We start from the raw sequence: 25,757 nt of genomic DNA on the forward strand, positions 1-25,757 counted from the left end.
CACACACACACACATGCACACACACACACATACATACACATATCTACACACACACACACACAATGACATCATGCTAACCGCAAAGGTATCGCCGGGGAGTGAGTCATCGCTCACTGTTGTAATATAAATGTGTTGTATTTTTCATTTTGTGCCTTCATTTCAATTTTATCTTACGATGAAGAAAGTTGTGTTGGTGTCATTTCCTCCGTTGTACAGCTTTGACTTTTGTTACTCCTACAGACTGCCTTCCAATTTTCCCTGGACGTTTTGTCGGCCACCTTTCTTGATCTAGACGAGTATCGTATTTGTTTAGACAAGCTGGACGCTCAGATGAAGCTCCTGGGCAACAGAGATAACTCCTCAGTGCTGGCTCCACTGCTCGATCTAGAGGTGGAATCATGTCTGGTGATATCTGTCGACTCCACTCTGACCGTAGAGGAAGCTGTCTGTGAGACGAATCTTGGCAAGCGTGTGGTCAATAATGCAGAAGTTTGTTGTAAGTTTTCGTATGTACTGTTTGTGTTGTTATTATTGTTGTTGCTGTTGTTGCTGTTGTTTTTGTAGTTGTTGTTTTCTGCTAACTTGTGGGTGGTTGGCGGGTGCTCTGATATGGTTTGCTCTTTCTTTCCAACAAACATCTGTTGTCCTTATCTCTCCTACTTTTTTGTGTTTGTTACTCCCTTGTAAACACTTCTAGTCTTTGGCACTTATATGACCTTCTTGTGTTGCAAGTGCTGTAAAACTCTTACTAAAACTAAAAATTGGTCAACTTCTTTAAGTATTATAGAAGTCAGAACACCTCTATAAAGGTGTTTCAGCACGTAATATTTGTGTTCTTTCTTGATGTAGGTATTGATGAGTGCACAGGAACTTTGTAACACGTCTGTCATTGTGGTTGACTAAGAAAATTCTCCTTGCGAAATGAATAAAAATTGTCATTGTCATTGTCAGGAGAACGAATCTCCCATTCCCTTTTGCCCACCCCACCCCCTCAAACTTTTTGGGTTTTTTATTATCATAATAATTATATACATCCACTGCACCATAGTAGGCAGCGAAGTCCCCCATATCGTTGAGTATCACATGAAAATCAAAGCTTAGAATTAATTGTTTGACATCTAGTTTTATGTATCTCGGCCTACTTTGCTCCATTGTTTCTTTTCCTTTTACTCTACTTTGTCAAACACAGTGCCTTTAAAAGGTATGTTTTGTGTCTTGCATGGTATTGAAGTCATACAAAAGCAAATTTTAAACAAGATTTTTTTCACTTTTACTGTTGGACCTAGACACATATTGACTGTATAATGTAACACTCTGCCGATCACAATTTTGAAAAATGACCTGTGACAAGAGTTTTTCACTGAGCAGTCCGTATGTATGAAGGATATTTTCTGGTTTAGTCAAATCTTTTATCTCAGTTTATTCGTTTTTGTTAATAGGTGTGTGCTGTAAAAATGTAGAAAATCTTTTTTTTTTCTTTTTTTGGGAAAGATTGACTTGTCCCATTCTTTGACTAATGATGAATGAAAGCAGATCAAAGCAATTATTATATGTATATGAAGTCCTGAATCATATTTAATTTGTCGATTGCTTTCAATTTTATTTCATTTTTTGCCATTTTTCTTGTTTAATAGATTATGTTTCTATACTTACTTCTGTTTAAACATATTGTTTAAGTATATCTTAAAATATATAAAAAGTGTCTTTGTATCTTTTTTTTTTGGTGGTGATTGTTGATAGTTTTGAGTTTCCATAAAGAACCTGTAGGAGCAGTGTGGCTTATTATTTCCATGCCCGAAAAATTTTGTTTTATTATTGTGTGTAGGATTTGTAATAATAATACAGTCAACTACGGATGAGTCGATGTTGTTCAGAGAGGGAAAAATGGATCAACTCATCTGAAGTTCAACTTGCCCTTTGGGAACGTTAAAGGAGAAAACGTGTTTGGGACCCCAGAAAAAGATCAACTTAACCTAAGATTAACTCGAGTGAGTTCAACACAAGTGGAGTCAACTGTAAAATAAGAAGAGGGGCTGGTTAATGGGACCCGAGAAAAGATCAACTTAACCGATGATTAACTTGAGCGAGTTCAACTCATGTGGAGTCGAGTGTAGAACACAGTGTGTAATATTTTTTTAAATTGTTTTTTTAATTCCAGTGAGATGTCCTCGAGGGACCCATCGAGAGAGCAGCCAGGAGTGTGTCAAGTGCCCTGTTGGAACATACTGGGTGGAGTCTCTCTACCTCAACCTGGGCCAGTGTGCTCTCTGCCCTGCAGGCTACTCCACAGCTGGGATTGGATCAACTGGACCCGAGTTTTGTATCCGTAAGATATTTTTGATATATCGTTTCTTTAGAATAACAAGGTTCTATCTGACATTTTTGGCCATTTTGAGTTACTGAGACCATGAGGTTAGAAATCAAATGTTCTATCAGTTCTATCAAAATCATTAAATTATTTGGAGTGGTTATCAAGATATTCTAAGATTTGCATTTGAAAGAGCTTAACATGTGAAACTCAAAATTTTTAACGTAAAATTTCTCAAAACTAGGTGCTTATCAGATAGCACTTTGTAGTTCATGGGTAGCAATATGTACAACAATTACTGGTTGTTTGTTCCAAATGTTTCTGCCCAGGTCTGGCCTTGTCTGAGTCAATTTTAAAATTTTTGTTTTAGTTTTTGAGTTAGAATTTTTTATGGTATGTCGAGACATGTTAACAAAGTAACAGCCTCTTGTTGCTGGAAAGCTGACTAGGATATTAGTTTCACTGAAAAAAAAGAAGAGGGAACCACTGCACAACAACAACCAGACGCTTGCCTTTTGATAGTAACATATAAGGTGCATTGTCAACTTGTGTGAGGCTTATTTAAGAGGCTATAACAGCATGAAAACATAGATAGCTGGTGCTTCTATAAACTATAAATGGTTCAGGTTCTGGTTATGTGAACATGTGATGCTTTTATAATGATAAAAATGATAATAGATGGCTTTTGTATTGTGCAAATTCCCGCTCAAAAGCAAGCTCTATATGCGCTTTACAATCTATTTTGTCTTTATAATAATTATAATATTGTCATAATTTACATTGTGCAGGTACATGTGCTGACAACTATGTGTCGAGCAGTGGTGTCATTCCCTGTGTTGAGTGCTCAGGCAACACATACAGGTACAACAGAACATACTGCGCCTCGTGCCCGGCTAACACGCTGGCCTTGAGGGCTGAGAGCCCCCTCTATTCCAACTGCACTGGTAAGAATATACTGCCTCTTCTTGATGTGAGATACGTCTTTTGGCTTTAAAAACAAACCTAATAATTGTTATGGGATGGGTTTCCGTTTGACTTTAAAAAATGGTTGCTTTTAACTGCAGGATGGGTGCTCTTAGCAGTTTTCTTAATTCTGGTGTTTCTTTTGATAAGGACAATAGATAACAGTGGAGTTGAGACATAAGGTTTGGATTTTGCTTGCTGTAAAGCTCATGGTGGCGGTGCAAAGATTAGCTAAAATAGAAGACGTAGCTCTATTATGAACAATAAGGTAGCTCTTGGATAAATGCATCTTCTTTTATGGCTCCTTTTAGATTTCATAATTCTTTTTTATATATTACCCACTGGATTGTTTTTTAAGGCAAACATAATATGTAGGCCTCAGGGCTAGTTTACACTTCAATTGATTGTAATGCATCTGATAATTAATAAGAAAGTGGAAAGGAAAGCTTACGGTTGGGATGTCTGTGTCAACCTGCTTACCCTTGGTAATGTTAAAAAGTAAACCACTTGTGTCAAAACCGAGACATATCAAAATCGAGGCAGTAACCACAGAGTAAGGTGAGGTAGTGGATAACTAATTTTATAGAATAGGACAATGCTACCGTAAGCTGACAAAACGCTTTTTTGTAAAATTCACAGCAATTTCGAGATGAAGAGAGGGTTTTTTTATGTTAGCATAACTGTTAAAAACAGTGTTGTTCCCAAATTTGAATTCTAATTTATTAAGAAACTGAACAGTTTCACTTTGATTTTTTCATACATGTAGGGTAACAGATCAGGACTTTGATTTAGCAAATTAAAAAATTTGGCACCAAAAATGAAAAAAAGGCGTTTTGTCAGCTTATAGCAGAAGAGCCGTGGAAGTGTGGGACAACTTTTGTTTTCTCTTTTTCTTTCTATGATCTCTCCTTTAGTGAACCTTATTTGTGTTCAAAGGAAAAGATTGATCTTGGGAAATTTTATATAAACAGACTCTACAGTATAAAATATTGTTCTTTGCTTTGTAGTATGTCAAGTTTCAATGCTTTTTTTGCTATTGGGATAAAAGCTCAGGAAAATGCTTTGTTAAAACGTTTTGCCCGTCTTTGCAACTTCTTTTTGCACCAGGGCCAAAAAGAAAGCAAAGCAGTATATCACTTTGTCTTGGTGAAGGAGATGCTTTATTACCTTGTTATCTTCATTAGATTCATGCTTCATTGTACATGTACCATTAACTGTTGGACTGGAACGATTGTCATCCTCACAAACTTTGATCATGGATTTCACACTTGTGCCAGTTGTAGAGTCACTCATTTTCTTTTTAAACATTTCCAACCACGTAGGTTTTATGCTTAATTTAGTACCAAAAAAGTCCTTCTTGAGAGGTTCTCACAGTTGGAAGCAAAAACTGTTATTGTTTGTTCATTCGGATCTAGCGCATATCCAGCATATCCAGTTAAGATTGTGTCAGGCAAGGATTATTTTATATAACTTGCATTTAAGTGGGGGGGGGGGGGAGGGTGTTAATTGGTGGCTGGGGAAAAGGGGGGGGGGGTGGAGGCATCTATACTCAAAAAGACAAATAAATGATTGTTTAGCCGTGAAAAAGTCAACAGTCATTCAATTTTGCCCTTTCAAGATGGACACATTTGCTTCTATATGATTCGTATTTGTAAATTGCATCTGATGAACATTTGCCACAGTTTGACAACACCTTTTGCTTACATGTACTTTTATAAATATGTTACTGTAGATTCCAAGCTTTATGTCCGTAGACTGCACACAGAGGTCTTAGGTTTAATTGTACGTGTAGACGAGAATAATCTGTGATTTCTTATATGAATTGTTCATTTCTTTCAGCGAATGCGGGTAATGTTTCGAAGCATTGATTCCTTTTGGGCACTGTGTTCTTTCTTTGTGTTCACAGTTTTGTTTCTACTTAAGTTCACGGCTTCTTTCAATGCATTTTTTTATTGTTTAAATTGCTTGCTATCATTTTGTTGTCTTCTGCTTTGCTTTTGAAAGTGGAATGCAAAATGCGCTTGGCTGTTATATTTGCTTTGCTTGTTTTTGTTTCTAAAAAAATGTGATTTGTCAGTTCCCCATTATATTCCCAACAGTAAAATGCTTACTCTTTTTTTTTTTTTTATTTGCTTTTGAAAGTGGAATGCAAAATGCGCTTGGCTGTTATATTTGCTTTGCTTGTTTTTGTTTCTAAAAAATTGTGATTTGTCAGTTCCCCATTATATTCCCAACAGTAAAATGCTTACTCTTTTTTTTTATTTGCTTTTTAATTACTATTGTTCTTTTTAGAAAGGGGGAGGAATAATATTCTCACCAACATATTAAGTGTTTCTGTTCGGCTGAAATGTCGTCAAACCACATCTCCAGGCAATGATCTTATGTTGTTGTATGAAATTATATATATTTGTCAACTCCTTAAACTTTAGTCCAAGAATAAAGATTGTGTGTGTAATAGTAGAACTTTAAGTCAGTTTGTTGTTGCGTTGAAACTTGTTTACTGCCATTTTTATAAGCTGAAAGTTATTTCTCACTTAATATACTTTTCTTTAGCAGAACTGTAAAGGAATTGGCTTTCTGTACCCTATTTTAAAGATTAAGTTCTTATTAATTGTCTTTTATTTTCTCTGATGAAAATCTGTCATGGCTTCACTCTAACTCCTTTTGCAAACCAGTTCCTTTCAAATTAACAATCTCAGTCCCCCAGCGGATGATCTATGTTGCAGGCTGCTGTAAGCTTATCACTATCTTTCTCATGTTGTCTCTTTTAATTGTAAAGTACTGGTTCCTGTTTGCATGTTGGTGAAATGAAGAAATTTGCTAAGATAAATTGTTAATAGATACAAGACTGGATCTGGCAAAATGGAATCTGAACCAGTCTTTATCACAAGTGCAACGCCATGTCCATCTGTTTGCATACTATTCGTTTCTGCCTGTGTCTGAAATAAGACCATGTATCCAAAAGTCATTTTGTTGTTTGTTTTTGGGGGGTAGGATGCGTTTAAGTAGTTTTTTTATTCTTGTTTTATCTGTTTTTGTGCATATGCTTGTTTGTGATTTCTTTGTTTGATTTTATTTATTTATTTATTTATTTTTGCAAAGGGGGTGGGAGTTTGGGGGCGAGGGGGGAAATGGGTAGTTGTTCATGAGTTCTCTCTTCTAATTTGCCGCCTCTTGGCTGTGATTATGAGTTCATGTCATACGTGCTGACATAACTGTATGATACTTTAATCTTTTTTAGCCTAAGCCACCCTCAGTCTTGTTACATTTCTCGGAGTTCTTATTTTCCTTTTTTTCTGGTCTTCTCTTTTTGCAGAAATCATTGTTAAGTGTTGTACTCATTATTTCCTTTCCAGTCTAACGTAATGTAACTAATTTAAACTGCTTTACTTGTTACATTAGTTGTATCTCTTTCTTTAACTTTGATGAGTTTTTCCAAGACTAATCATACCGTTTGCCAAACCCTTAACAATCTCTTCAGGTTTTATTGTAATAGGGACTAGTTATGTTACATTTGCCTGTTTCTTATAAATTTAGCTAAAATTTTATTTGTGCTCTGCAAACAGGAGTGAGAAATAAAACAAACGTTTTATAACGATAATGATAATAATGGGAATTGATATAGTGTCTTATCTCTAGAAGGCCCCAAGTGCTGTACAATGGAGAATGATCACTCACCTTATTGACAAATCAAAAGGCAGAAAATGCACATTTTGAGACCATTCAAACACACATACATACACACACACACACACACACACACACACACACACACACAAACACATACATTCACACGAACACACATGTACCAATTCACACACACACACACACTCACTCACACACATGCGTACACATGCACACACTCACACACACACACACACATGTACACACACACACACACAAACACACACTCATACACACAAGTGTGCTCACGCATGCGAATGCGCACACACTCACACATACATACAAACAACTCCCTCCCATATATCCACGCACATAATCACAAGTAAGATTTACGGACAAAGGATAGTGTTGAACAAATGTGACCTCTCTCTAATCTTATAATGAGCATGTCTTTTGGAAGAAATTTCCATTTGATACACTTCTTTAAAGCTTCAGTACATGTACATTGTTGCCTATTTAAAGTGTTTTAACTATGGTGTTTGCTTTTGAAAATATTATTTATAATTAACTTTTGACATAAAGAACACTGTTCCATGTTTGTATGAAGCCAATTTTGTTTTCTGACTTTTCAGTCGACAAACTATGCTATAACTCAACGCTTATTAAACCTATCTGCATAGATAAATGCAAAACATTCTTCATGCAATAAGCATACAGTTTGATTCTAGATAAGACAGATTTGCCAGACTATCGTAGATTTATGTTATGCTCATAAACAACAGAGCAATGCTGTCTGCAAGCTAAATTTGCTTGCCCCCCCCCCCCCCCCCAAAAAAAGTTGACTTAGGCAGGCTTATAACTTTTTGCCATCTTAGAAGTTTAATCAAAATAGCTTTTCTTTCTTAACATGCTTCTAAATTTATTCTGTTTCTGATACTGGTTAGTGAGCATGGCAAAGTAAAAAGATAACGCTATAAGCATGATGTTTGAAAATTGAAATGAAAAAGAAAATTCTTTTCATGATTCTTGATATTTCAGCCCTGGACTCTTTTGAAAAATGTGCTGCAATAATTAATGCAAGTGGTACTCAGTTAGTGACTGAATCATCATACATGGTTTTGTAATTTTTATTTACTCCTCTTTGTTGGAGAAAATGTCCAGACTTTTTACTTTATGTATATACAGCTTTACTTTGTTTACAATTTTTAAAAATAGTTTTCTCATAAAAACAAGGATAATTAAATCGTAAATTTTAGCCAGAGTCTTCATTTTGAGTCATAAAGATATATTTATGAAATGAACATTTTTTAGGTGTGCAAGATGCCTCATAGATGAATATATAAAAAAAATTAACGCTCATCTCCAATTGGGTGTATGTCTATACTTGTGTGTGTAGCCTATGTGTGTGTGTGTGTGTGTGTGCTTGTGTGCATGTGTGCATATGTGTTAAATGAAAGAATTGTTAAACTGTAGTGAGATTTAACGAGATAATCGTATTGTATTGTAACTCTTAGATAGCAGGTAAAAATGACTTTTTATTTTATTTTAGAATTGTTTTAGATTTAAATAGTATCTGCCATTTAGCTGAGACATTTTTCTTCTTGTATAAATTCTTGTAGTTTGTAATATATTTTTTATTTGCATTCATTTTCATTCTCAATACTTTTCTGATTCTTATTATACACACCCACATGTCCTAAGTATCTAGACCCTCCCGGGGGGTCGGGGGGAGGAGGGAGGAGGGGGGGTATATTTTTTAAGTTTTTCTTCAAGTCTTTCTAATTTGTGGTCTTTATTCATTTTACTTATCTACATTGTCTGCTCCCCTTCTATAAATGAATACTTACCAGATTGCCCCATCTTGTTCTTAACTTCCCTGCATGTCTTAATTCATCTTTGTTGTGTGTGCGGTATTAAATTATTGTGGTCATATTAATATCATTATATTTTGTGTGCTGTTACTTCAATTCATTAACTTGAAATTTTGCATCTCATTTCTACTAAATGCTCTCAGTCATGTGCTGTTGTTATCAAAATCAGCATCATCATCGTCAGTAGGAAAAATCTGGTCATTTTCATATTTCTATAAATATTGTCATCAGCGCATCTTCTTCAGCATTATCTCTAAGCCAATCTTTGTGTCCTTGTCACCCAGCATTGATGCCTCTTTTACTTATTCCCTGATTCTTGTTGATCTGAGATGTTGTGTACCGTACCACCCTCCCCATTTCCTTCCCACCCCCCAACCACCCACGGATACACAGCTAGTTTGTGAATCAAAAGAAAAGCCTTTCTTTTTTTAAAATCAGGACTATCACTTTTGTGGGTATGCTGAAAGTTTGAGAAAGGAATGATCAAATTTTTTTGTATCAAATGTAGAAACATTTTCCTATTTGTATATATGGGATGTCTGTATTTCTTGTTTCTTTCAAATCAGCAAACTCCAGAAGCGCTAATTAATCAGTCTTACTGCCCAAATAAGAAGAATTAACTCGGATCTTTTGCCACTTCAACTGCTGGAAAACTCTGCAAAATGACAGACCCAAGTTCAAATCCATTAATGCTATTTGTTTGGAGATCTTTTAAGCTTCTCCACCTAGTGACGAGAGAAAGACATTAGTTTCGAGATATGGCCTCTTAAATGAACCAAAGTACATTGAAAAGGGCATAAATGGCATAGGCTTAGGGTTGCCATATTTCTGGAACCTTTTGCTTCTGTTGTGACACTGTAAGTTCTGGAATTAAAGCATGAAATCATTTCATGTTGGATGCAACCCTCTCAGTTCAAAAAATTATCTTTCAGTCCAAATCGTACCCCAATGATGCCAACATCTCTCTTTCTCTCTCTCTCTCTCTCTCTCTCTCTCTCTCTCTCTCTCTCTCTCTCTCTTTTTCTTTCTCTCTTTCTCTCTCTCTTTCTCTCTCTCTCTCTCTCTCTCTCTCTCTTTCTTTCTCTCTTTCTCTCTTTCTCTCTCTCTCTCTCTCTCTCTCTCTCTCTCTCTCCCCTCTCTCTCTCTCCCCCTCTCTCTTTTTCTCTCCCCTCTCTCTCTCTCTGCATGTATTTAAACTTATTTATATACATATATGTATCTTTATATACTTTAAAATACAAATATATAATTATACTGTATATCTAATTTGTACATGTGATTATGTTTTCAGATGTGTGTAGCTATACACAGATTGCCAACACTGAGTTCATAAGCCCGCAGCGCGTTGTTCAGAACCAGTCGGTGGAGGAGTGCAAGAACGTGTGTGAGGGCTGGGACAAGCTCACTCCACGCAGCTCATGTGTGGGGTTCAGCTACCTCAAAGCTTCTACACTGTGCATTATACATGACATGACAGGCACAGAGAGCGCCAACCCAGAGTACGACTTCTATCAACGGAACTGCTTCAGCGATGATCAGGAAGGTGAGTGATTGAATGAATTTGTTTTCTATGCACCAATCGACATAGTTTAGATACACTGTGCAATGCAAGATTACTTTGAATCTTCCACACTGTGCATTGTATATGCCATGGTAGGCATAGAAAGTGCCAACCCAGAGTACGACTTCTATCAACGGAACTGCTTCAGCGATGATCAGGAAAGTGAGTGATTGAATATATTTGTTTTTACACCCGCTTTGATATGATTTAGACACACTGAGCATTACAAGATTACTTAAAATTTTCCCCACTGTATTATGCATTAGCATTATACATGGCAAAGCAGGCACAGGAAAAGCCAACCTTGAGTCAAGAAGGTGAGGGATTGAAGGTATTTGTTTTCTATGCCCCAATCGACAGAGTTTAGACACACTGTGCAATGCAAGATTACTTTAAATCTTCCACACTGTGCCTTGTGTATGCCATGGTAGGCATAGAAAGTGCCAACCCGGAGTACGACTTCTATATCTACAGAATTTCTTCACAGTGATGATCAAGAAGGTGAGTGATATTGAATGTATTGAATGTATTTGTTTTTACATCCCCACTGATATGGTTTAGACTTACTGTGCATTACAAGTTTACTTAAAATTTTCCCCACTGCATCATGCATGAGCATTATGCATGACATAGTAGGCACAGAAAGAGCCAACCTTAAGTACGACTTCTATCAGCGATGATCAGGAAGGGGACTGATTAATTATAAGTGTTTTATGCCCTCATTGATATAGTTAAGAGTGCCAACCCAGAGTACAACTTCTAACAATGGAATTGCTTAAGCCATGATCAGGAAGGTGTGTGATTGAATGTTTTTTTGTTTTTTTTGCCCCCATAGATACAGTTTAGACAAACTGTGCATTATACACGATATGTGAAGCGTGCTGACAAAATGAGTTACATCTCGGATTCGAGCCCTATGGAAATAGATACGTCACCCTTTAAGGTGAAGTTTTTACAATTTATAAGTATGAAATAATAAAAGACATGTTATATTTAAAGAATATGGCATGAGTAGAAAATCTACTAATTTGACCCTAGTGTTGATTTTTGGCCAAGATCTCCATTTGTGGATTGCTAGAAGTAACTCATTTTGTCAGCACGCCTCACATATGTGTTTTCAGCCCCTATGTGACCTATTTGTCTTACTAAAACTAAAAAACTAAAATTGTGGGGTTTGATGCCTTTTCAGAAAACATAATATCGTAATTGAAAGAACAGCGGAGCTGGCCTACCATAGAAAACTGCATCTCCTCTCGACGCTTAACAGCAACAGAGGATGAAAAAGTAAAAGTTAAGTAAAGATGTCTCTTCTGTCTCTCCCCCCACCCCCCTTTCAGCCTGCTTCTGTGCCCCACAATGTCGAGAAGGATACTACTCTGGGACAGGCCATGAGCCCAACTGTCGACCGTGTCCTGCAGGCTTTTACAGTGCGCCAGGTGCCCAGCTGTGTACAGAATGTTCGTCTAACCAGATCTCCAGCCCTGGGTCGTCATTTTGTGTGGATGGCGGTGGGTGAAATTCTGCTTTGTTAGCTGCTGTAATGATACAGATTACTGATCATACAGATTACTTTCAAACTGTAGAATGTTAATGTCTTGAACAAGTAAATGTTCATAAGATTCTGATCCTGTAAAATATCTTGCGTTGTCATCAAGAAATGGAATAGAATTCAAATGAAGCTTAATTGAAATTTCAGTTTACGTAAGATTCCTTTGAACAATGAAACATGATGGGTCTTGAAAAAAAACACCACATTTTTGACGCGTTGCAATGAAATCAGACGCTCGTCAAAATAATGAAATCGAAGAAAAGGGCATTTTTTCCCCCCTTTTTGACAATTTTTTTTGAAATTTTGTTTTTTGGCACCTTTTATGTTCATGTGAAAAGACATGTCCATGTGACTTTACTCAAAAAAAACTTTTTTAAAGGTACAAAATACGTAATTTTCAGTTTTCAAGGACTCTTAATTTGAAGTTTCCAAACTTTGGTGGCCGTCTCATTAATTTAACCACTGAAACCAGGCTACCCCACTTTCTTCAAACACAAATACCTTGACTTCTGGTGAAGATAGATGGGTAATTTTTTCATCGAAAACAAGGCATATTACCAACTTATAAGATGATACCAATAACTCTGTATGTCCAAAAATAGACGAGCGCCTAATTCCACGGCGTCGTGAAACATTTTTTCTTTTCAGCCTCAACCCTGTGTGCCACAAACCCCTGTGCGAATAGTGGCGTGTGTCGAGTGGAAAACCACCAGTTTTACTGCGAGTGCCCTGCTGGTATGTAGCCTCTTGTGCTTCAGAAAGTATTAAATGTATTGATGTTTCTTTATCTCCTTGTCATGCATAAATTGTGATAATGCAAGTTTTTAAAAGTCCTAGTCATTCTTAGACATGTACAAAGATAACAGAATAGTTGTAAAGCTCATAGAGCTTGCTGCAAAGAGTGGATATCCACTACATAAATGTATTTATCATTAATATTAATATTATTAATATTATTATTATTATTATTATTATTATAATGATTATCGTTATCATTAATTCAAACCCAGGCCAACAGATAAGTATTTATAGAGGCAAATTGTAATCCTTACTTGCAAATTCAACATCCTCATTCTAGTTGAATTGTTACGACATTTCAGAAAGTTATTTTTAATTTTCCTCAGAGAGGAGTAGGGGTGGAGGTCTTCAGATGTTTAATCTTCTTTCTGGCAGACAATTTTTTGAAGACTTCTTTCTTAAAATACTTTTCCTTTAGCACCTAGTAGGTTTTATATATTTGTGAGGGATTGTTGTCAGATTATGTTTCATCATTCGACACAATAGTTTCCTCCTATATGTCAGATAATGAGTTTGTGTATGTTTCAGGCTTCCGAGGCAGGCGTTGTGAGGAGGAGATAAATGCTTGTGCTTCTTCCCCTTGTTATTACAATAGTCCTTGTGTGCCTCTCGCTGGTGGGACCTTCAAGTGTAATTGTGTTGCTGGTGAGTGTCCTCAAGGAAGTGTAAGGTTGCCACGGTGCTCCCAAAAAGGGCTGCAAGCTGGGCTTATACATATTGTGTGGTAGTGGAGCCTTTAAATGTTAAAAATATGTGCAAACTTTTCTTTTCCAGGATTGGTCACATCGGCCACAGAAGAAGGCCTCACATCATCGTAACCTTTAATTCTTCAAATACTTCTATTTGAAGGAGAAATATTCTCCCCCGCGGATTTATTAGTCCTCGGCAGACATTGACGGACGAGCTGTTATTATTATTATTATTATTTTTGTAGTTATTATTATTATTTATCATTAGGCCTCTTATTATTATTATTATTGTTATTACTATTATCGTTATTTTTATTATTATTATTATTTTTATTAAGTGACATATCTTTGGCAAACTGTTCTAAGCGTAGAAATTAAAATTTAGCTGGGTAGAAAAAAAAATTGTTTAATTCTTTTAGAAGTTGTGCGTAAATTGTGTCTATTGTCTTGCTTTTTTTTCTTCAATATTTAGAATTTGAATTTCAACAAAAATATTTCTTAAACACTTGCAACTGATACTACAGGTTCAGAAACTACAAAAAAATAAGCTTTCAAAACTCTGGGCTGCTGGCCGAGGATATGTATATTTACGGGGAGTGTGAATCCCGTAAATACTGGAAAGCATGATTTTAGTCCTGATCATTTAATGATACTCTGTCACAGTTTTTGTCTCTCTCTCTCATGTTGAATAGGATTGACATCTTCCCCTCGACAATAATATTTACTATAATGTTTGAAAAGTTGGGTAGTCTTCTTTAGCGTGTGGTTGGCTAGTGCTCTGATGTGGTTTGCTCCTTCTTTCCTGTCAAACATCTATTGTCCTTATCTTTCCTCCTTTTTTGTGTCCATTACTCTCTTGTAACACTTCTAATCTTGGGCACTTATATCACCGTATTGTGTAGCAAGTGGCGTAAAACTCATGCTAAAACTGAAAGTCTTATTTCGTCTTGTTTTTTAATTTAAAGTCACATCTTTCCTTCCACTTACTGATCTTATCTTCTCTCTTTCATTTGTGTTTAGGAACAACCGGTGTCCGTTGTGAAGTCAACCTCCCTGACTGCTTTCCTGACACATGTAATGGGCGAGGCACGTGCATAGATCGTATTGGCTCAGTGTCTTGCCTCTGTGTGGAAGGTTTTACTGGACAGAGGTAGGTTGGTTTGTAAGTAAGTATGCAAATTTATTCAATGTTTAAGGCTATTGGCCCACATCACATCATGTAAAACACTTATTTGTAAAAGAAAGTTTGTATAATTGAAAAAATACAGGTTGAGCACGTATCTCTTATCATGAATCAAACATTGCATATTTCTGTCATTGGGCTGAGTCAGGCTGGGAGGAGTTGGCATTTTCCTTTGATGGACCAAATTTATGTGATGATGGTATGTTTGTGATGACCTCCAACTTGCTTTATTTTTTTTTCTCCCAACTAGATGTGAACAGCGAGTCGTTCTTGCATGTGATCGTCTGGCCTGCGACCCAGTGGGCACAGAGTCCTGCGATGCTGTCAATGAAATCTACGCTGTGTGTAACTGCAAGCCAGGATACAGTGGGCCTAGATGTGCTCAAAATATTGGTGAGAATGAACATACAGGGTCACAAGAAGAAGAAAGAAAGGGATGGTCATTCTTTGACAAACTATGAATTTGATATTGCCCAGTATTTTATCATGTTTTTGTAAAAGTGTCATCCACTTTCCAATGCTAAGATGCATGACTGAATAAAAGTGCTTTGTAGGGTAACCAAAAGAAATTAACAATTCGATTCCCTTGTGCAGAGAATTTTTATTGAGTCATCTCAGTCTGGCTGCTGAGACTATGTATCTCTCTCACTTCGGGTTGGCCTTCACTGGCAGGGTTGAAACAGTAAATGGTTTAAATTGTAAATGATAGGGATCTAAAATATTTACAATTGGTATTTACTATGAGACAAAGCCAAGAGAGCCTCTGAAATCTTGGTAAAGGACTGAAAAAGCTTCGGAAAAGAATGGTTGATTTACGTTGTGGACTATCCTTCAAAACACATCACAACTTGTACAGTGCAAGTTCTTTTGCAAACCCGTCATAAAATTTTATGCCATATTTAGTCTTACATGTGACACAGCTCTACACACATGAACTCTTTCACTACCATGAGCCATGTTTCATGGCTCTCCATTTTCTGCTTCAAAATCAGTCCTACTTTTGTAATAATCAAGACTGAAATCTCATGCTGAAGAATGATCAATGTAGCAACATGTTGAGATAGTCATTATTTCCCCTTTATTTTCATATATAATACATGTGGTTAATATTGAAAATTGAACTGAAAATCTTTAATTTGTCTGAGGGTAGGTAGACTCAAAAAGTAGGTCACTGATAGGGCCTGGTCCAGGTGAAGAAAAAACCCTGGTAGTGAAAGAGTTAATGTTCATCTCTTACTTGTTCATTTTCAGACTCCTGCCTGTCACAGCCATGTCAAAATGGTGGCTCTTGTGAAGATTTGGGCAACTCTTATGTCTGTACATGTGCACCTGACTTCACCGGCGATAACTGTGAGCTCCCAGGCTTCAGCTGCGACGCCAACACTTGTCAGAACTCTGAGAGTTGTGAGGATGATTACAGGACTGGGGTGCCCATGTGTATTTGTTCACCAGGATATTCTCAAGGTAAGATTGTGTCAGTGACGGTAGTCATGTACCAGCTGGGGAAAGTGAGAAATTCTTTTGGGTTGTTTTTTTTTTTTTGTTTTTTTTTTAATACTCATCAGAGATGAGACATCATGTGCAAATATATGCGTGTACATGTTTATGCTCACCTATAATGCAAGCAATTTTTTTTTTAGCGGGGGGGGGGAGTTGAGGTCCAGAGGTGTATGTGCAACAACACACATCCAGGATCAGAGGTCCAGTAAAGGAGAAGTAACACTGAATAGGATTTTTCATTGAACAATTACCTACAACCTATCACAACATCTTGATTGGAATACCTGGCACTCCAGTTTCACAGACTAAATCCATTTCAATGCAAAAACCAACTGTTCTTAGATAAGGTATGATACTACATTTTATGTAGTATGCAAAACGACGAGTGAACGCTCGTGGGGACAGTTGGAGAAAAACAAGTAGCGTAAATAAAAGAAAAAATTTTTTTAAAGAGAAGGCAAGTGGAACGAAAAGAGAACGAACGACCAAATTAGACTCGAAAAAGGATCAAACAAAACAAGACATGAACTAATAATATAAACTACACTTACCTACTCGATGCAGAAACCAAAATGCACAATCGCATACCACATTCATCAAAATCTGACCAAGAAAACCGAATAAACGGAGCAAAAAACGCGGAATGACAAATTAAGCGACCAGCCACCGGCCTGGTCAAATGGAAGTCCTCCTCCGATGAGTACTGGCTTTTGCACATGTTGAGAATAATTCACCACGAATTATACGTGCAACCTGCACAAATGGGCAGACAGATTTTAGGGTCAAAGTATACCCTCTGTATTATACAAAAGGTCATGTTACAGGCAAGTACAGTCGAACCTGCCCTGACGGCCACCTCTATAAGACGACCACCTGTACAAACGGCCACTTTCCATTTCCCCCCTTGCGTTTTTTCTATATAATTTAACTGTGTAAAACGGGCACCTGTCCAACGCGGCCGCGGCCACAAAAATTTAACACACAACCCCTATAATACTAAGCAATAATACCTGTCTAAGACGGTCACCTTAGTGAATCCATTACCTTTTGTCATAAATTGTGCATTGGCCCCTGGCATTGTGGGTGAGCCGTCATAATTCAATCACCTGTCGTTGTTGTTAGGTAGTCCCTCCAACCGATCATGTTGCGTAGGCCCCTCCCACTGTTGACCAATAGCTACCAATTTTCAGCTGCAGGTGAGTTAGCGTGTGATCCCTCATAATCCATAAGCCCAGCCCAGAATTCTTACAAATCGGAAGTGAGATGAGTGGTTACTGTTTACCCAGTCTGTAACAAAGTAACAAAGGACGTCAACATGAACTTGTTACAGAAGCGTCCCCCGTTCTCCGAGTGGTGGCGACCCATGTGTTTGTTTTAACATGGCACTCGGTCTTCCTTGTCTGATACATTTCGTTTTATTGTCACCATTGTGCAAAATCAGTGACAAAATAAAAATTTCAAACGAAATACAAACCAACAGCAACAACACCAACAAAGACAACAACAATGGGGCTACTTTCGATTGGGGCCTCAGATGGGAATGGTTTGTTTTCTTTATCTTGATCAGTTCTGCCTAAGACGGCCACCTGTCTTATGCGGCCACTTTTCTCCTTGACAATGGGTGGCCGTCTTACACAGGTTTGACTGTATTTACAAAAATTAACTACCATTTGTTAGGAAAACTTCTGGATTCATTCGATTAGAATCCTACATCTGTTGCGGGATGGCTCTCCTTGAATTAAGGGTCGGATAACGCAGCCCCTTCAGGGCGGTTATTGATATATATATATATATATATATATATATATATATATATATATATATATATATATATATATATATATATAGACAGTTATGTGGTGTAAACGTGTAGAATTGTTATATTTTGTATTTATAATTCCAAAGAAGAAGTGAGAAAACAATTTTGAAAACTTTTGGTTCACATCAACATCTTTCAGAAATGAAAAAAAAATATTTTGAAATGTGAGGTTTGTTGGGGTTTTTGGGGGTTTTAAAAAAAATATATTTTTAAAAAAATTGGTAAAATGGAATCTTTCCATTAAAATCCAACAATACTCTTTGTTTTCCTGTCTGTGAAAATGGATTTTGATTTGTAGGGTTTGGACCATCAGTATGCTTTCTTGATGTTGTTATTTAGCGACTGCTCAAAAGGAGGCTCAAGTGAACTTTTACAGGAAAATGTGTCACGACGTGGTAGAATCAGGCACTCATCAATTTCTGGGCATAGAGAGTTATTGGTACTACCTTTAAGATTATTCTTTTGGCTTTCTTTTGATGAAAAAAAGACACACATCTGTTTTGGATAGACGACAAGATATTTGTGACAAAAGGAGGTGGGGGTTGCCTGGTGTCAGAGATAAAGGTAACGAGAAAATGGCCGCAAAATTTGTTATTTCCGTAGCTTGAGTGTCCATGGAAACTGAAAATTTACATTTTTTGTCCCTTTAATAAAGATTTTCAGAAAAGTCCACACAGAAATGTGTTCTTAAATGGACATAAATAGTGTTGAGCTGAAGAGCAAAAATTAGATAAATATTGCCAAATCGGGTAGAAAATGCCAGTTTCATTATTTTGACGAGCGCCTGATTTCACCACACTGCCTCACAAATGTTCATGGGTGATAGGTCTCTTGAAAACTAGGAAAAACTAGTAATTTTTCTCAACTAATTGTGCAATCCCATTCATTCATTTTCCTAGAAGCAACCCCTTTGTCAATGTTAACCTCTTTATATTAATCTTTTTGCAGATAAGCTGTGTACTTTCTCTGCACGCTATGGATACATAATCGAAGGTGACATGCTGGATAACAGAAACATGTCTATGAAGTTCTGCCAGGCACAATGTGTTTTTGCCAGTGACTGTGTGGGATTTTCTTTTCAATTTATACCTGGGCAGCTGCAAGGTGTATGCAAAAGCTACTCCAGAATTGTCCTGTTTACTGAGAGGGCTGGAGTTCAAGCCATGGAAAAGTCATGTGAATACGTCACAGGTATGGGTGTCATTCTTTTAATGGGTCTCTCGCTGTTTTTAGTTGAAAGTGCTTATAAAAAAATTACTAGCCTCTAAAAATGAGTGAATAAAGAACAACTCGATTCTGGTCCACATGACGGTCTACCAAGATGTTTCTGCTCTACTTGTCGGTCTACGACAGGACCAGTATGACAACCATTCCACTTGATGGTTTTTTAAAGTTATAGTAGAGGTTTTACAGCGCTCGCATCTGCATAAGGTCATATGAACACCACTTGATGGTTTACCAGTCTACCACAATCCACAATACTAAATATTTTTCATCAGTGTTTATACAGTTTTGGAACTGTCATGGTCCTGAATTTTGGGGTTGTTTATCAACTTGATAAAAAAATGTAAAAATAGATTGACATTTGATCATATTTGTTAATATTCCTTATAATAAGGATCCCATTTCCATATCTCACTCTTAGATTTCAGTCAATGCTTTCTGTTTGCAGATGACACATTTTACTCACCCTACATCAGACCACGGAACTTTGGAGGTGGAATTAACTCTACACTCAAAGACCTGATCATTAAGGTACTTAAGCTTTGTAATTGCTTAGATTCAGGAGGTATTATGTTTTTTGCTATTGTTGTCATCGTTGTTGTTGTTGTAGTGATCAATCCAGCAACAGCTTGATCTCACCCTTCTGTCCAATGTCATGTAATGATAAGTGCAGGGTTGCTGCAGTTACCGTGATGTTCGTTGAGGGATTTTATATTGAAAACATTTCCAAAAAGGGATTTGTAGAGTGTTAAGGACATTTTGAAGTTGAATATTGTAGACAAATTTGTCATCTAGGAGTTTGTTTTCAAGATTACTTCTAATATTGTCAGCTGAGAACTAGAGATAACTGTGTACAAATTCAGAGTCAAAGAGCAACTATCAGACTAACTGCCTGAGTTATTTTCAAAATGAATGTCATCTCTTTCCCAAATTTGCAAAATGGCTTATTGCTGCATGAAAGGCAAGGAATTCTTGTCCCTGGTGGAAAACATTTTTTTTATACATGTAACATATACAAAGCTGTTAACTTTAGAACCAATGTTGGGTTATCTCAGGATTTTTAAAGAGAAACACAAAAGAATGGCCATGGTCAGACTGTAAGGATTGTGTGCTTTGCTATGAAAATTGAGTTTAATTTTTGTGAATTATGCAGGTTGACTTAACTTGTGAAAAGTACACTTCAGTAAGAAAATTTAAACTCTACTGACTCAAAAAAGTGCATCACATATCGAAATCGGATGATGGCAATACACCACTTTAGACATCAAAAAAAAGGAAAGAAAACAAAAAAGCAAAAACATAAACACACACACACACAAAAAAATATGTATAACCATCACGAAAAGAACCTCGTTCAATAGTAGCTATATTACCTATGATACTATTGTATTATAATGGTTATGTGCACAGATGTGTGAGAGAGTGTGTGTGTATATGGGTGTACACATGCATGTGCGTGTGCGTGTGTGTGCGTGTACATGTGCATGCGTGCATGTGTGGTGAAACTCCAAAGCAATGTGCCTGGATCTGGACAATAAAGATGTATCTTATCTTATAATCTTTTTTTTTTTAAACGGGTTTTTCCCTCTCCCAGCTGGATGAAGTTGTGTGCCAGAATCTGGACAATAAAGATGCATCTTATCTAATTATCTTATTGAATTCCTCCCCCCCCCCCCCCCCAACCTGATTTGTCTTTCTCCCAGCTGGATGAAGTTGTGTGCCAGGCAATTGTTCAGGACTCGGTCCCGCTGAGTGCTGAGTGCCGGCTGCAGAATGGCGGAGCTCTCCCTAGTGCTGTCAGCTGTGGTACAGCCGGGGTCTACTGCTCAGACGGGCCGGGAGTGACCTGTGCTGACCTGGAGGTTCGATTTCTTTGTGCACGGAGTAGAGGTGAGCAGTGCTTTATCTGTCTTGGTACTAAAGCTTTATGATGAAAATAATAATAATGATAATAATAACAATGATGATGATGATGATGATGATGATGATGATGATGATGATGATGATAATGATCAATATGCGATATGATTAATAGTGATAATAATGATAATAATCATCATCATCATCATCATCATCTTCATCATCATCATCATCATCATCATCATCATCATGATAATGATAATAATGATAATGATAATAACAGTAATAATGATAATAATTCAGCCATCAATGTCTGTCAATGAGCAATGCATCTGAAGATGAGAATGTATTTTCTTAATCGAAATAGACCAAAAAAAAAAGAATAGGATGACTTGCAGTTTCTGCTGTGGCCTTTGAGACCAATTCTGGCAGAGGAGAGTCTGCCACATTTCTTGAATATTTCAAAGCTTCATTTTCACTTGTGGATGTGCTCAGCTTGAAGGTTTCCTCTCTATTGTCTTCACCATTTTTTACTAAAGCTTTAAGAGAAAGCAAAATGGAGTCTGCCCCTCTATCTTATAGATTACCTCGTTCTTGTAATTAATATATATATATATATATATATATATATATATATATATATATATATATGTATAGCAACATTACAAAATGAGTTGCATGTTGCACTCCCACTACTTCAAGATATGCAAAACCTTAATCTTTTCCCAAACAGTCTGCATCTATATCCCAAAGTGTCAGTGACTATACTTTTGGAACCAAAGCAGCTAAGTGAATACTGTTATCATCCACATGTGAAGCTTTAACAGATCTTTAATTTGATTACCATAGTGTCTGGTTATCACTGTGACACCGAACTAATTTTGTCCTGTTGTTACCAATCCTACCTCTGAAAGGTCTGGCAGTGAATGAAAACCTTTTTAAAAATTTCATGTACCATGAAACTATGTGGTATTGGCTGCTGTTTGGAAATTATGATTTCGAAATGAGCAAGTATCTTATGTTTTCTATATATTTTGTATTTTCGTGTCTTAAGTGTTTTATCTTATCTCATTTATTTTCATGCTGTCTTGCACCTGTTTTGTCTAATCCTATCATAAATATTCTATTTATTTTATCTTATTCCTACCAGCTTCAGGAACGCAGCTGTGTAAAGCTCAAGATATCTGCCAGGATGAGAGTCCTTGCGAGCGAGGTGCGTGCGTCAATGACAGAAACGAGCCCTCTGGATACCGCTGCCAGTGCCCTCAGGGGTATGAAGGAGCCCGTTGCCAGCGGGAAATAGACGAGTGCCTCACAGTATCAGGGCCACAGGCATGCCAGAATGGAGCCACTTGTGTTGATACTTTCCTCGGTTTCTCTTGCAGCTGTGCCCCAGGATTTACAGGTACTGACTGACTTTTTCTTTAATTTAGAGTTAAGTTTATTGTCTACTTTCTACAGGTATATTAATATACTAAAAGTGTCTTCTTCAAGTGCCAAATCTGAGACAGATGTTGGTGATTATGACTTTCCACTCATTTCTCAGCTCAAATGATCTCAAAATATCTATATGTGTCACAACGCAATGGATCAGGCAGTCGTCAGTTTTTGGGCACATGAAGCTGTTGGTGTCATCTTAAAGGTTAACTCTTGTCCTGTGTCTGTGCTGAGATGCGAATCTTATCAACAACCGATTAAGTCGGACGTGCCTGGCAGGCCACCGGGGTCACTCAGTGTGTACTGTTACAAACACATGAATAACCCCCTCTCACAAGCTGATAAGACATTACGAGTAGTTACGCCCATTCGAATAATGTTTCTGGAAGCTCTTGTTGTTATGAATGACCTGAGGTTCGAAAGGGGAAAATACAGGTCAATTTCCGAATGTTTTACACTCAAATTGTTCTTTGTACCTGCACAATGGTATTCAAAACTATCAAACAAGCTTATTTTTTATCAGGTAGTATCATTTCATACAAAATCAAGCTCATTTGAAAGATTTTGTATAGAAAAATGGAAGTCTTGTTTCCTGACTATCCTTTCGAGCTCCTCATGGCCAAGTGGGTCAATTTCTTCTATAATTTCATTGGACGAACATCTAGAGCTATCAACCTGGCATGTTTTGAATGAGACGTGTGCCTCGATTACGAACCAACGCAGGCTGTTCTAGAAGAAGGCCACAAGCACACACAAACTCAAGCAGACTGACGTACACACACTTAACCTGGGTGAATGGGGATCCGACTCGGGACCCGAATGACACGTAAGAGGATGCGCGCTGCGCGTGCGCTGAGCTAGGAGCTACACTGACTCGGGACCAGAACGTAGGCGAGGTGCCGAAATAGGCTTATCGGGCGACATAAACCCGGTTCCCGCAGGACGAGGGTTAAGCTTGTTCATTTGTCTTGATTTTAATGAATAAAATATCCATCTATCTTGAGTAGAAGTCTAGATATTTGCAATTGAAGGAGATGGGGGGGGGGGGGGGTCACTTGATGTCAGAGGTAAAAATAAGTGAGAAAATAGCCACCAAAGTTTGTTGATTTTCTTGAGTATCCTTGTAAACTGCAAATTTACCTTTTTTGTGCCTTTGATCAATGTTGTTCAACAAGATCCACGCAGAAAAGCATTTTTAAGTGGGTATGAGAGGTGGTGAGCCCAAAATTTAAAAATTCAATAAAATTTGCCCAATAGGTGGAAAATTGTTGGTTGTTTGATCTCTTTGTTATGACGAGAGCCTTAATCCACCATGCTGTGACACATGTTATCCTGGTGCTTTCATCCCAGGCTGAGACTTACGGTTAACTATTGCTCAAAAGGAACCACCCTAGGTCAAATTGATGCACTTACTTGCCCATCTGTATTGTTATGCTTTTAAATTTTTATCACTAAATGAAATGAGCATATCTTAGCCACTTCTATTACCTCAAGATTTGAGTTGTGTTCTGAATGATAATTATTTTGTCCTCATGTTTTGATGGTAAATGTATAAAAATTTTACTAAGAACCTGAATTGTAGTGGAAAAGGATCTAGAGAGATCTAGAGATGTGGGCACTCCAAAAAGTTTTCAAAATGAAATAATTAAAGAAACGAGCCATGGTTGTCACTTTTCATTTTCAAAGAAGAAAGAGAGAAATCAGGACAGACAGATTGTTTTTCCCGTTCTAACCCATTAATTACGAGAGATTGTAACATCATCTGGTGTAGTTTACTTCTTCCAAATAAGACAAACCTGGTTGCACTTCCTTCAATTATTGTTATTTTTCTTTTTCAGTGCTGTTTTTTTAATGTACAATGAAATCCACTTAAACTGATCATGGTTGATCCAAAAAACAGGGATAAATTAAAAGAAAATTAAATACCTGCATCTTTTTTCTTCTATATAAGTAAATTCTCTCTTTCGAAAACCTGTCCACTCCAAAGACATTTCGGTTGTCCTGCGGATTTCAATTTAAGCGCACTCCACTGTATATAAACTGACTCCTAGTACTAAACAAAGTTAAACAAATCAATAGTCCAGAAATCCTCGTGATAATTCAAGTCTCCGAGTTTTATCTGTAATTTGATATATCCGATCACTTTCAGGTCCTGTGTGTGCTACAAATATTGATGACTGTCTCCAAGCCACCTGTAATCCCGGCACCTCCCAATGCCAGGATCTGGTCAATGGGTTTAGCTGTGTCTGCAATCCAGGATACACTGGACCTGACTGCAATGTGGGTGATATTTTACTGTGCTTGGTGTTATAAGTAACTTTTCGCTCAAAGCTTTTAACTTCTTGTTGTTATTTGTGTAGTAGGCAAAGACCAGGACAGTACACAGTGCTCTAAATATAAAACAAGTTACATTGTCAGTTGTTCGCTTCTTGTATTTGGAGTCCTTTGCTTTGTAGAGAAAAATACAATTAAGGAGCACACGAGAAAAACGGACCCAGTCACAAATTGGAAATTGTGAAGGTGTAAATTTTAAAAGCTTGTTTACTCATAACTTCTTATTATATTTGTTTGACTGGTGGTTTCTTGTTTTGTTTGTTGAATGGGAAATCAAACAACAATAATCAACCTACGGTTGAACAGAAATACAGTTATGAGTCAACAAGCGTTAAAGATTGAAACCCTCACGATTTTCAGTTTGTTTGGGGGTTTTTTGTGACTGTGCCCGTTTTTTCTGTGCGCTTTTCAATTTTTTAAAATCATTTATGAAAACTCAAAAACCACAGGAGGACATTGATGATTGTCTGGCAGCCCCGTGCTTGCATGGTGGTTTCTGCACGGATCGGGTTAACGACTACAGCTGTAACTGCGTGGCAGGCTGGACAGGCCGAGATTGTGAAACCGTCATCTCGCAGTGTGACTTAAGCACTTGCAGTAATGCTGCGCCCTGCTTTGACCTTTTCAATGGAGTCTTCTGCAGGTAATGATAGTTGTTGTTTTTTTTCTTTTTTGTGTGTGTCTTTTTTATTTGTAGCCTACGTCGCATACTTAGAAGGTACTTGTTCTTTGTGTGTGAATGTGTGTATGTGTGTCCTTTTTTATATGTTTCCTACTTGTATGTTGTTTGTCAGGTACACAATTGTCTTTTTCTTTGTTCGTTATAGGGTCAGATGTCAACTGATGGCTGAAATTCTATTGTTAAGTAGTCAAGCCGGCAGCTTTGTAGTATCGCAATTTGCCACAATAGGGCATTCAGCTGAAACATGTGGCATTGTATCACACTGTTAGCACAGTGCTTTTGCCAGTGCTTCACTATGTTTATAGCGCCTTGTTGCTGTTATTGTTGTTGTTGTTGGTTTTGTTATTTATCAAGC

General features: G+C 37.2%; 1 protein-coding gene across 1 annotated transcript in view; it reads left to right on the forward strand.

Moving 5' to 3' along the window:
- Window positions 1–25,757, forward strand: part of LOC101861248 — a gene marked incomplete at its 5' end in the record, with an annotated part of 93,215 nt that overhangs the window by 27,113 nt on the left and 40,345 nt on the right. Inside the window, 17 exon segments of the mRNA XM_035968678.1 lie at window positions 241–496; window positions 2,159–2,326; window positions 3,097–3,252; window positions 5,111–5,119; window positions 10,058–10,309; window positions 11,665–11,835; window positions 12,525–12,611; window positions 13,203–13,319; window positions 14,384–14,513; window positions 14,797–14,939; window positions 15,798–16,010; window positions 18,814–19,056; window positions 19,538–19,620; window positions 20,793–20,979; window positions 22,100–22,354; window positions 24,536–24,666; window positions 25,170–25,363. Coding sequence (XP_035824571.1) covers window positions 241–496; window positions 2,159–2,326; window positions 3,097–3,252; window positions 5,111–5,119; window positions 10,058–10,309; window positions 11,665–11,835; window positions 12,525–12,611; window positions 13,203–13,319; window positions 14,384–14,513; window positions 14,797–14,939; window positions 15,798–16,010; window positions 18,814–19,056; window positions 19,538–19,620; window positions 20,793–20,979; window positions 22,100–22,354; window positions 24,536–24,666; window positions 25,170–25,363 — 2,795 coding nt within the window.

This window comes from Aplysia californica, unplaced genomic scaffold (assembly GCF_000002075.1).
Source record: "Aplysia californica isolate F4 #8 unplaced genomic scaffold, AplCal3.0 scaffold00004, whole genome shotgun sequence".
In the NCBI taxonomy this organism is placed as follows: domain Eukaryota; kingdom Metazoa; phylum Mollusca; class Gastropoda; order Aplysiida; family Aplysiidae; genus Aplysia; species Aplysia californica.